A 12,506-nucleotide genomic window follows, 5' to 3' on the forward strand; every position below is an offset into this window, starting at 1 on the left:
TGCATATCAAGTACGAAGTTCCTTGCACTCTTTTGCTGACTTTTTCTATTGCAAAACTCTTAATAACAACAAAACTGATAAGTACATGCCCTTTGCACAGCCCCAAATCAAGTGTTGGGTTTTCTCAGTGCTTTCATGTTTATTGGCAATGTATCAGGAAACACTGGGAAAGCTTTTCTTTGTTTCTGTCCTTGTTACAAATATTTACAAATTTTTTTCATAAGCATTTATTTTTGTATGTTTTCAATAGAAATACAACCCACTCTTATTCTGATTTTTTTTAATTTAGTCTAACAATTAATAATTGACGCTCACTGAAAATGATCAAAAAGTAGGGTGTGATCTCTTCTCTCATCTATGATAAATGGATGGTGAAGTGAATTTCCCCATTTGAGTGTGAAAGACAATTCAGAAAGGTGACATTAAAGCAGAGGCATTTGAAAAGTGGAATTAAAACAGATGTGTTGGGCTTCCCTGGTGGCGCAGATGGTTGAGAGTCCGCCTGCCGATGCAGGGGACACGGGTTCGTGCCCCGGTCCGGGAAGATCCCACATGCCGCAGAGTGGCTGGGCCCGCTGAGCCTGCGCGTCCAGAGCCTGTGCTCTGCAACGGGAGAGGCCACAACAGTGAGAGGCCCGCGTACCGCAAAAAAAAAAAAAACAGATGTGTTGGGCTTCCCTGGTGGCGCAGTGCTTGAGAGTCAGCCTGCCGATGCGGGGAACACGGGTTCGTACGGTCCGGGAAGATCCCATATGCTGCGGAGCGGCTAGGCCCGTGAGCCATGGCCGCTGAGCCTGCGCGTCCGGAGCCTGTGCTCCGCAACGGGAGACGCTACAACAGCGAGAGGCCCGCGTACCGAGAAAAAAAAAAAAAAAAAAAAAAAGATGTGCTTTTAATCAGGTCTTATTTCACACTGTGAAGAGCACCTGTATTTAGCATGCTAGATGTGCTCAAAGAGTTCAGTCATGCATAATGGAAGCCCAGTTGGGGAAAGCATCTGAGCCTCAAACTCAGGCTCTGAATGGTAACCTAGCCAATAGAGCAGATAAATTACTATCACCATTTAAACAGGAGAACAGAATAGTTACCAGATATTTAACAAAAATTTTGTTACCTATCGAGTTCCACACTATTAAAATTGAACTGTTTCATGAGAAAACATATATTTAAAATATAAACACTGTTCCTAAAGGCATCATATAAATATATATTAACTAGCTCTAAAATGATCAAAGACCCAACCACATGAGAACTTGTCAATACTAACAAACTCCTATTATTAGAATCAGGGTTTGGTTTTTGTTTTTTGCTTTTTCCTAAACAGTAGAAAATAAAACAGACAACACTAATATATTATTGTCAAAGAGTGTTTGACATCTTGCTAGTTCTGAGGGTCAACTAGTGAAAAAGACAGACCAGTCTATTAACGGATTTATTTTGATATAGCAGGCTCACTGTAGTGAAATTATGTATACATAAATGATCAAAACGCCAATCAGTTGAATAGTATTAGCTAGCTAGTCCTTCTCGAAATCATTCTTTCAGCATAACACTTCATAATCTACTTTACTGTTCAATTCTCTAAGAAAGCTAAATAATTTATTCCACATTGTTTTTGGTTTTCCAGAAATGAATATAATGGCTGATATTTTCTTTTTTAAAAAATCAATTTTTATATTTCCACCATTTCCTTGGAAAGTTGCTAAAGGTAACTTTCTTCCTCCTATGAGGAAATACTGCTAATATACCTTTTATTATTTTTTTTTTAACTTTCTATTTTATATTGGAGTATAACCGATTAACAGTGTTGTGATAAGGACTACCCTGATGGAGCAGTGGTTAAGAATCCACCCGCCAGTGCAGGCGACACGGGTTCGAGCCCTGGTCCAGGAAGATCCCACATGCTGCAGAACAACTAAGCCCGTGCACCACAACTACTGAGCCTATGCTCTAGAGCCCGCGAGCCACAACTACTGAAGCCCGTGCACCTAGAGCCTGTGCTCCGCAACAAGAGAAGCCACTGCAATGAGAAGCCCGCGCACCGCAACGAAGCGTAGCCCCTGCTCGCCAGGACTAGAGAAAGCTGGCGTGAAGCAACGAAGACCCAACACAGCCAAATAAAGAAATAAATAAAATGTTTAAAGTAAAAAATAAATAATAACAATGTTGTGATAGTTTCAGGTACATAGCAAAGGGACTCAGCCATACATATACATGTATCCATTCTCCCTCAAACTCCCCTCCCATCCAGGCTGCCACATAACTTTGAGCAGAGTTCCCTGTGCTATACAGTAGATTATACCTAATAGTTAGAATTGTGAATACAATTTACTAATGTTTATGGCACTGAATAAAAGATAGACTGGAAGGATACTTGCAAATATTAATAATGGTTGTGCCTATGTGGTAGAATTCAATTTTTTTTAAAGTTCTTATTCATCTATATTTTCTAAACTTTTCTTTGGTTAACATATATTGCTCTTGTAATTAGAAAAAGTTACAGTAAAATGAGCTGGAAGTCAGCATCTGGGTTACTTTAGTTTAGGGCTCCTCTGAAATGCTGATACTTCACTACATTAAATCAACATATTTATGTTAACAGATCCCACATGAACAAAACGTTATTATTCTCTATGTTAATTCAGAGAGTTCATTCAATCTTTTAAAATTCTACTACTAATCCTCATGGGAGAAAAAACTTAACCTCTTCATTATAAATGACATACAATAGCAAAAACACCCCAGGTCTAAGAGATCGTCACTTAAACATCAGGAAGTCAGCAGAATACACATAATGCAAATCAAGGCTACTATTTAATTCAGAGAAGACTATCAAAGTGCACTTGATGGGATCTCAAAAACAATAATACCAAATAAAATATATTTAGTAAGTTATTACATGTGTCTTGACATTTTCAGACTTCGGGTGTTAAGCTCCCCTACTGCTCCTCTGAAAGCCTTGCTCTAGTTTGAAGTAGAGAATTCAAAACATCATGAACTTGTTCCAAATATGTTTTAAAACTGTTTCTGGGATTCCCTGGTGGCGCAGTGGTTAAGAATCTGCCTGCCATGCAGGGGACACGGGTTCGAGCCCTGGTCCGGGAAGATCCTACGTGCCACAGAGCAACTAAGCCTGTGCACCACAACTACTGAGCCTGCTCTCTAGAGCCCGCGAGCCACAACTACTGAGCCTGAGTGCCACGTCTACTGAAGCCCACGCGCCTAGAGCCCATGCTCTGCAACAAGAGAAGCCACCCAATGAGAAGACCGGGCACTGTAACGAAGAGTAGCCCCCGCTCGCCACAACTTGAGAAAGCCCGCACGCAGCAACAAAGACCCAACGCAGCCAAAAATAAAAATAAATAAATTTATTTAAAAAAAAAACCTGTTTCCATTTTAATTAAATTATTGCTATTTAATAGTAATGCCCTTTATTTATTTATTTTTGGCTGCGTTGGGTCTTCCTTGCTGCGCGCGGGATTTCTCTAGTTGCAGCGAGCAGGGGCTACTCTTCACTGCAGTGAATGAGTGGCTTCTCTTATTGCAGAGCACGGACTCTAGGCACACGGGCTTCAGTAGTTGTGGCATGTGGGCTCAGTAGTTGTGGCTCACAGGCTCTAGAGCGCAGGCTCAGTAGTTGTGGCACACAGGCTTACTTGCTCCGCGGCATGTGGAATCTTCCCGGACCAGGGCTCGAACCCGTGTCCCCTGCATTGGTAGGCAGATCCTTAACCACTGTGCCACCAGGGAAGTCCCAGTAATGCTTCTTTAGATCACGTAACTGCTTCAATATTTTGCTATTAATCTTCAGGATGGTAATGATTGCTAATTTTACATGATATTCCATAATTAGACACTTGAAACCTTTGGCTTAAAATAAAACCACATTCTGTTTAAAGGCTAGGTAGGATATGATGCATTTCTGAGTTAAATGCTGGAATTATTTTTAAATGTATATTTAAAAGTTAAATTTCAGTATTTTGATAAAGGAGGTAATAGAATTTTTTCAGGCTATATACTACAAAAGTCCTAGGAACCACCCCTTACAGTTTTATTTGGAAAATTCTTTGGCTGAAAAGCATTCGCCTCAAGATAACTCTCTCTTATTTATTTATTTTTGGCTGCGTTGGATCTTCGTTGCTGCGCCCGGGCTTTCTCTAGTTGCGTTGAGTGGGGGCCACTCTTCGTTGCAGTGCGCGGGCTTCTCATCGCAGTGGCTTCTCTTGTGAAGCACGGGCTCTAGGCGCGCGGGTTTCAGTTAGTTGTGGCTCACGGGCTTAGCTTCTCCGCGGCATGTGGGATCTTCCCAGACAGGGCTCGAACCCGTGTCCCCTGCTTTGGCAGGAGGATTCTTAACTGCACCACCAAGGAAGTCCCAAGATAACTCTCTTTGAAGATAGGAGATTAACTTAAAATATTTTTTTCTAAGAAAACAGAACCAGCAAGAGTCACAACTAAAGATTTCACTGTATACTGTTAGCTGGTGGGAGGGGTGCAGTGAGACGAACTAATAAAAGGAGTTTGTGTTTTGCCCACCCCCACAAGATAATTTAAACACACACCCAAACCTAAACCCTTTACTTAAAAAACATTCACCCGAAAAAGTGGCTTTAAACTAGGTTACTTTTGTTCTCCATAGTTTTCAACCTAAATACATTGTTTCCCTCGAGATCAGTTTTGCAAGATTCTAATTATTAGACAGCATATAAGAACTTTGATTTTATGCCTATCTAAAATTGCAAAACGTACATACTCAAATTTTTCTTCCCCTTTTTTAGTAGCATTATCCTTATTGTAGGAACTTTGTCTTTAAATACTCTCACTAACCATAATTTGTTAAGGCAGAATCTCTAACAGAAGTTCTGCAAACTCAAGGGACTCTTGATCTGGTCATTTCCAAGCCTCAAATGACAGTATAGCCTTGTTAGCAGGAGTAGAATTCTATTGCTTGCTAGAACTTCAACAGCCTCGAGATAGCTAAGAGGTCCTGCTAGTAATCTGGCACCAACTCAAAATTCCCACCAGGAAGAAAGATCTCCCTGAGGTGGGACCCACTGAGTGGCTCCTCCCATAGCGATGACCTGGACTGACCTCGGACTCGGTGTGGTCAATGGCTCCCTAGCACCTGCGGGCGAGTTATCACGATGATAAAATGCCAAATTGCAACCGCCACGTCAGCCTTTTGGAGCCCCGAAAGGTGCCTTTTTCGCAAACAAGCTCCCTCTTTTAAACCTTACATCTCTGAAGCTTTGAAGGTACGTTACCCGGCTAACGAATATAGGAAGACAATTACTCCACTGGGGAAACGAAGGTACTTCAAAAGGAAGAGTGGCAAGGAAACAAAGCTCAGACTGGAAAAGTGGCAAGCCTCCATGCCCTGCCAAGACGACCTTACTTAACCTTCTGGATTTCAAAAACAGGGTTGGGTGGAAGTGGATTACATGGCAAGGTAAAGAGCTTGGGGTGGGAGGGGGGCGGGTTAAGAACCTACAACTCTGGCAGTAATTTCCATCACACTCCTAAAGGAGGAGGAAAGGAGAACAAAACAATAGGCACCTTAAGAGAGTAAATGCGGTTACTATGGTTACCACGCTCCAAGCTAAATTCTGCAAATGAAGACAGAGCGGTACGCCAAGGCCCTTTCTTTGTCTATATCCATACACGGAGGACCAACCCAGCAGCCAGCCCCGCCAGCCCGAGCAGAGGCTGGTGTCGAGGACCAAGGGCAGCGTACCAAATAAAGAGCACCTTTATTTTGGTTTAGTAAGCAAGAACTGCAGGCAGTTCCTGATGGAAGCCAGCGCGGCCATCACCCAGTCCTTCGGCCAGGGCTGTTTCCCCCACTTGGGAGAAGGCTCCAACACACTCCAGTCACCGATTCCAGTCTGGGGTCCGGCACAGGCAGGGGTGGAAGGGGGCCAACGAGACACGGTGCAACCTTAGCCCTGAGACACAAAGGGAAGGCCAATCTTCAGGAAACCCGCGAGACGTAATTAATAACCCCTCAAGAGGCTACAGTTTCCGCGAGAGGGAATAGAGGACACAGTGAGTAGGGCACAACCGAGCTGTTCAGACGCACCTCACCATCAAATACACTACCACAAGCTGCGCGGAAAAATCGCGGCCAAGACAACCCAGTGCGCAGGCGCGCGGAGCAGCGACTCCAGAGCTTTGGGCCTGCCCCTCCCCCACTACTCTCAAAAGGCCAGGGGACTTGGCTCAACGCGCTTGCGCAACGACGGCACGTTGGGGGAGGGGAGAAAAACCTATTCCCTTCATTGTGAGAGAACCGCCCCGCCCCGCGAGGCGAGCGCGCGCGCGCGCACACCTACGACTCTCACACTCGTACACTCGGGCGTTGAGCTTGTCGCCCAGTGCGTCGCGCATGCTCCGGGAGGAAGGTGGTGTCGGAGCCTACGGCTTTTTGCTGAGTTTCCCTGAGAAGTTTCTGGAAAGACGGAGCTCAGGGGAAGCTGGGGGATGGGGAGGGCAGGGAAGCGAGCGTTTGAGAGAAGGAAAAGCGAAAAATCCAAAGCACACCGCCACCACCCTGCCTCCATCAAGCCACGACCAAAGCAAAGCCCAAGCCCACCGAGACCCTTACGCCAGGGGAAAAAGCAAGGGGACCACAGCAACCGCTCCTTCCTGTACCTGTGCCCAGCCCCCGAGGCCCCTCACCACAGGGAGAAGGGAGAGGGCAGGGGGGAACGATGAAAAACCTAAAACGCTCACTGGATGTTTGCGTGGTGGAGGGAAAGCCGACATCCGCGCTCTGGAGCTGCCCGCGCACGATGGGCCACCAGCGGCTCTTCGCTGCGCTCTCGGGTGTGGGCTCAGTGCGTTGGGGTCGACGTGGCTGCTGAAGGAGTGGTCTGGGGCTTTGGCCCCTGGTTCCTTAGTTCCCCCTCATTTGGGGGCTTCTTTGATCACCCCTTTCCTCTCTTTACTTTGGTGACCTGGAGCTAAAGTTGCGAGTGTGGAGACCCTAGTAAAGGTTGCTCCCTCCCCGCGCCCGGCCCGAGGGGCGATCTGGGCGGGCAAGGGTCGCCCGTCAGGTGTGCCACGCTCAGTTCTTTCCAGTTTGTACCCCCTTAAGAGACTCCTGAAGAGGGCCCCGTTTGGAAGAGCAGAGGCAGTCCAGGCATAAAGCCGCTGCGTCGTTTGGACTCGAGGCGGGGTGGCGGACGGTGCTGCCCGGCGGGGCGCCGCGGGGAGGCCGTGGTGTCTCCGTGCGGCTAAGGAGGCGCGCCGAGGCCCCCGACTGCCATCAGGAGAAAGCTCGGCCTGGCATTGCTGCGCTGTGGGGGAGGGGCCCGCGGCGCCTTTCATTTCTCCGCCTGGGCCCACTCGGGCTGCCATTTTGTGGTGTGGCCGCCATTTCGCGCAGCCGCAGGGGTGGGGGAGGGGCGGGGCCGGCGAGCGCGCGCGCGGGCAGCCTCCGGCAGCGAAGGCGGGCGAATCCCCTTTGTTCTTCGCCTCTGGGCTCTGGGCTCGGCTCGGGCTGTGCCGCGACCCGCCCCGGACACGCGCCGGGTGCGCGCGGCGTGTGAACCTCTGAAAAGCTCCGAGAGGCGCGCACAGAGTCCCGAATTCTTCCTGCTCTCTAAGCCCTTGAAAAGTGGGATTGCTCACCCCCACCCTTGCAGTGTGAAAGGGATCGATTTTACAAGGTAGTGCTCAGAACTGGAGCGTGGGAAGCTGTAATTTCACCCTGAGAGTGGAGGCGCTTTCTGCAGCCCTGTGCTGCCGGGGGTACTAAGCCCGCTGGAATGCCATGCCTTGAATCACAGTGGCGTTCCGCAAATAGAAGTTAAAACTGCGGAGCTGGGAGACCCAACAAAGGTGCTAAACGCCAGTGTAACCGAGAGGTTGGTCTCTTTAAAAAAAAAAAAAAGTAGTGTCTTTGGAGGGCTGTCAGCTGTAGGAGAAACGAGACGTTGCTTTTCATTGGCTGACTGTGAAGCACGCACTGCGCAACTATTTTCAGATCAGGTTTTATAGCCCATTATTTATATCTGAGCTATAAACTGGAACAATAGATTGGAATGTCTTATTTCTGTCTATTGAGAATATCTTCCATTTGACTTCTTTTTAAAATCCTTTGTGAGTATGTGAATAACAAATTGACTCAATAAAATCTCCGTTCTGTGCCTTCCAGTATCATTTGAAATACTGAAAGCTATTTTCCTGATTTCAAGGGACATATTTAAATATGAATCTTGGCATTGTTAATCTTAACTTTGCGACTCGAATCAACAAAGCCAGGAAATTCAACAGTAATGCTGCTGAATTTGTCTTCTAGACTTGCTTTTTGTACAAGGTATTTTTGTTTAACTTTTTTTTTTTTTCCACAGTAGCCTGAGTTCATAATTTAAACAGGCTTTTCTGGCTCAAGTTTTTTGGTGTCACAGCTACAGTAGGTTTTTCTTTCTTCTTCTTCTTACTACGTTTAATTATAGGCAGCTATCTGTTTCAGTAATGGGGGGGTAAGCTATAATGATAGGATGGAAATGTAAAAAATATATTTGTTGTTGAGGGAACAGACCAGAATTTGATGGCTTCCAGATGAAAGATGTGTCTGAGGAGTGGATGTTAGATTCCAAATTTTATTTCAGTTCCAGTATGACTAAAAGCACTGCACAGAGTTTTGATTTTTTATACCCAAGATTTCTGTAAAGCAGAATACTGTACATTCTTTTGGTTGTGAGAGTTTATGAAACTTTTTTTTTCCTTTTTAAATTTAATTTTATATTGGAGTATAGTTGATTTACTGAAATGTGTATTTTTAAATTATTTATTTATTTTTGGCTGTGCTGGGGTCTTCGTTGCTGCACACGGGCTTTCTCTAGTTGCAGCGAGCGGGGGCTAGTCTTCGTTGTGGGGCGCAGGCTTCTCATTGCAGTGGCTTCTCTTGTTGTGGTGCACGGGCTCTAGGCACGCAGGCTTCAGTAGTTGCGGCACGTGGGCTCAGTAGTTGTGGCTCCCGGGCTGTAGAGCGCAGGCTCAGTAGTTGTGGCACACAGGCTTACTTGCTCCGGGGCATGTGGTATCTTCCCAGACCAGGGCTTGAACCCATGTGCCCTGCATTGGCAGGCGGATTCTTAACCACTGTGCCACCAGGGAGGTCCCTGAAATGTGTTATTTTTAAATGCTGTTACTTTTTGCCTACACAACCAAAATTAAATAGTATGAAACTATTAGTTTTATTGGGAAATTAGAATATGGTATCCTAATAATGCAAACAAAATATCATGCCCCTAATTAGCCAAGCAGTTGAAATTCAGAGAATGATTGCACAACCTTTCTTTCACTTTGTACAGACATAGAAGTATGTTTAAACAATTCTAATTCGAATTTTTTAAATTTATAAAACGAGTACTTATTTCACATCTTTAGCTATTACATTTAACACAAAAGCACATCCTTTTTTTACACAAAAATGTTTGCAATTCGTATATATATATTTTTTTGCAGTAATCCCATTCATTTTATTTTATTTGTTTATTTTTGGCTGCATTGGGTCTTCGTTGTTGGGTCTTCGTTGCTACACGTGGGCTTTCTCTAGTTGCGGTGAGCGGGGGCTACTCTTTGTTGTGGTGTGTGGGCTTCTCATTGTCGTGGCTTCTCTTGTTGCAGAGCTCAGGCTCTAGGCACGCAGGCTTCAGTCGTTGTGGCGCACGGGCTTAGTTGCTCCGGGGCATGTGGGATCTTCCCAGACCAGGGCTCAAACCGGTGTCCTCTGCATTTGCATGCAGGCGGATTGTCAACCACTGTGCCACCAGGGAAGTCCCGCAATTCGTATATTCTTAAGAGTAGGTAGTATCTATATATGTACTATATGATTCCAACTGTATCCTAGAAAAAGCAAAACTATGAAGACAGTAAAAAGATTAGTGGTTGCCAAGGGTTAGTGGAGAGGGATGAATGAATAGGCAGAGCACAGGGGCTTTTCAGGGCAGTGATACAATGGTGGATATGTGTCATTATATGTTTGTCAAAACCCATAGACTTACAGTACCAAGAATGAACCCTAATGTAAACTGTGGACTTTGGGTGATGATGTGTCAATGTACATTCATCAAATGTAACAAATTTACTGCTCTGATGTGGGATGTTGGTAGTTGGAGAGGCTGTGTGTGTTGAGGGCACGGGGTATATAGGAACTCTGTACTTTTTGCTCTATTTTGCTGTGAACCTAAAACTGCTCTAAAAAATGGTTAACTTAAAAAGTGATATCACTTAAAAAAAAAAAAGTAGGTAGTGTCTTGCACTGTTCACTTCTCCCTTATGACCAATGCCATACATTTGCAAAACAGTCGAACAGAAATTCAGGAATAACTCTCCTCCCCATTCTCCCCTTCTATTGTTGGCCTCAAAACATTTTCCAACTTTTCAGAGTCTCATAATCTGCCCCAGGAGTGAAAATACGTTTGTATATGTAGTCCTGGGTCTCTTCACTTTGTCGAAGCAGGCAGGACTAGTGAATTCCAGGATTACCAATCCATTGTTCCTTTAGTTTTTCTTTCTTATTCTAAAACAGGTTTTGAATTAATTTGTAGCAGTTTGTGTTCCCTGAAAGAAATTAAGTGTTAACCAAAACCTTTAATTATACCCAGATCCTTAAGACAGCTGGTGTAGAATTGAAGTGGTATGTGCTAGGCCTCTTTGGCTCATGCCTTTGATTTTATCTTTTGGCATTTGGTGACGCTTGTGTGCAACTTTTCTAAACAACATATAGAAATATTAAATATCTCTATTCATTGTTCCAGGAAAGGATAGCTTTTCATGTCAAACTCTGGCATAGAAGCAAATTTAAAACAATAATAACCTTTTCCTGGATCTTCTTTAAAGACTTTAGTAATATGAGAAGTTTTTCAAAATATTTTTGGCCGTAGTTAAGCACTCCCACATGCTGTAATAGTCTCTTCCCTTCTGAGGCAAAACTGAGAAGTTCAGCACTTCAGAAGTACTGGAGTTCAAAGAACAAATCCTTGCAGCCAACAGTATATTTTTTAGAAAAATAGAAATATATCTCTACAAATTAAAAATACTCCTGAACAACCCAACATTTGTTTGTCCTGCCAGAGTATATATGGTCATCCCTAAAACAAGACAATTGTGCAGATTATATGAAACCTGTAGGCTTATCATTTTGGCATCACAGTTTAAATGGCCAAGTTAGACAACACATCAAAAAGACTTCTAAAATCAGGGTCTTTACTCAACAGATAATTTTTGAGCATCACCCTTGTGCCAGGTCCTATTCTAAATACCTAAGATACATTGCAGAATAAAACAAATACCTGTTCTCATGAAGCTTATTGTGGGGGAGAGGGGAAGAAGAGGCAATAAATATAATAAAAAGGAAATTAAATAATAGCAGTAAGATGGTGAAATATAAAGATAAGAGAGAGGAAGCATGTGTTGTCGTTTCAAATGGGGCAACCAGGGTAGGCCTCAAGAAAATACTGAAGACTTGAAGGAGCTAAGGGAGCAAACTGTGGATATCTAGGGAAGAGGTTCCAGGGAGAGGGAACAGCAAGTCCAAAGACCCTGAGGTAGAAGCATGACGGGCACATGAAAAGCAGCAGGGTAAACCTGCTGAAACAGAATGAGCAAGGGAGAGAGTATAAGATATGATGGATGTCAAAGAGGTAAAGGGAGTGAGAGGCAGATCTACACTGCCTGGTAGGCCATAGCAGGAACGCTTTGGCTTTTAATTGGTGAGGTGTTGCATGGTATGACTTAGGTTTTGAGAAGCGTTGAGAATAAGAGATGAAGGATAGGGGCTTCCCTGGTGGCGCAGTGGTTAAGAGTCTGCCTGCCAATGAAGGCGACACTTGTTCGAGCCCTGGTCTGGGAAGATCCCACATGCCGCGGAGCAACTAAGGCCGTGCGCCACAACTACTGAGCCCACGCACCTAGAGCCCCTGCTCCACAACAAGAGAAGCGACTGCGATGGCGAATCCCTCGCACCGCAACGAAGAGTAGCCCCTGCTTACCGCAACTAGAGGAAGCCCATGCACAGCAACAAAGACCCAGTGCAGCCAAAGATAAAATAAATAAATTAAAAAAAAAATCAAGGATAGAAGCAGGAACCTAGAAAGGAGGCTCTTTCAGTAACCCAAATGAAAAATAAGAGAGCTTTAATGACTAAGGGATCCTGGATATATTTTGAAGGTAAATCCAAGAGGACTTTTTGAAGGATTGAATATGGAGTTCATAAAAAGTGTCAAGGATGAGCCTGAGGTTTTTCACCTGGGCAACGAGAAAGATCAAGTTGCAGTCATCTGAAATAGGAAACACTAGACAGAACAATTATCTAGGGGAATATTAAGAGTTCAGTTTTGGACATGTTCAATTTGAGATATTTATTAAATATTCAAATGGAGACATTAGGTAGGCTGTTGGATATGAGTCTAGTTCAGGATGAAGTTCTGAAGATGTGTTTTACATATACATATATATAAAATAATCGTGTGTACGTGTGTATTTGGGAGTTGTTA

The 12,506-nt window shown here is 44.5% G+C and overlaps 1 protein-coding gene across 2 annotated transcripts in view; it reads right to left on the reverse strand.

Annotated features, from left to right (window-relative positions):
- Positions 1-7,084, reverse strand: part of SPEN (spen family transcriptional repressor) — a 93,864-nt gene extending 86,780 nt beyond the window's left edge. Inside the window, exon 1 of one of the 2 annotated variants that reach the window (XM_029227939.1) lies at positions 6,733-7,084. Coding sequence is in view for 1 of the 2 variants with exons in the window: in XM_029227938.1 (XP_029083771.1) it covers positions 6,080-6,087 (8 nt within the window). In the remaining variant the exon portion in view is untranslated. Of the gene's footprint in view, positions 1-6,079; positions 6,155-6,732 lie in introns of those variants that run through there. The other variant, XM_029227938.1, reaches the window with a different exon arrangement.
- Between the last annotated feature and the right edge of the window lie 5,422 nt (positions 7,085-12,506).

Source organism: Monodon monoceros, unplaced genomic scaffold (genome assembly GCF_005190385.1).
Source record: "Monodon monoceros isolate NGI ecotype Baffin Bay Population unplaced genomic scaffold, NGI_Narwhal_1 Super_Scaffold_18, whole genome shotgun sequence".
NCBI classification, from domain to species: Eukaryota; Metazoa; Chordata; class Mammalia; order Artiodactyla; family Monodontidae; genus Monodon; species Monodon monoceros.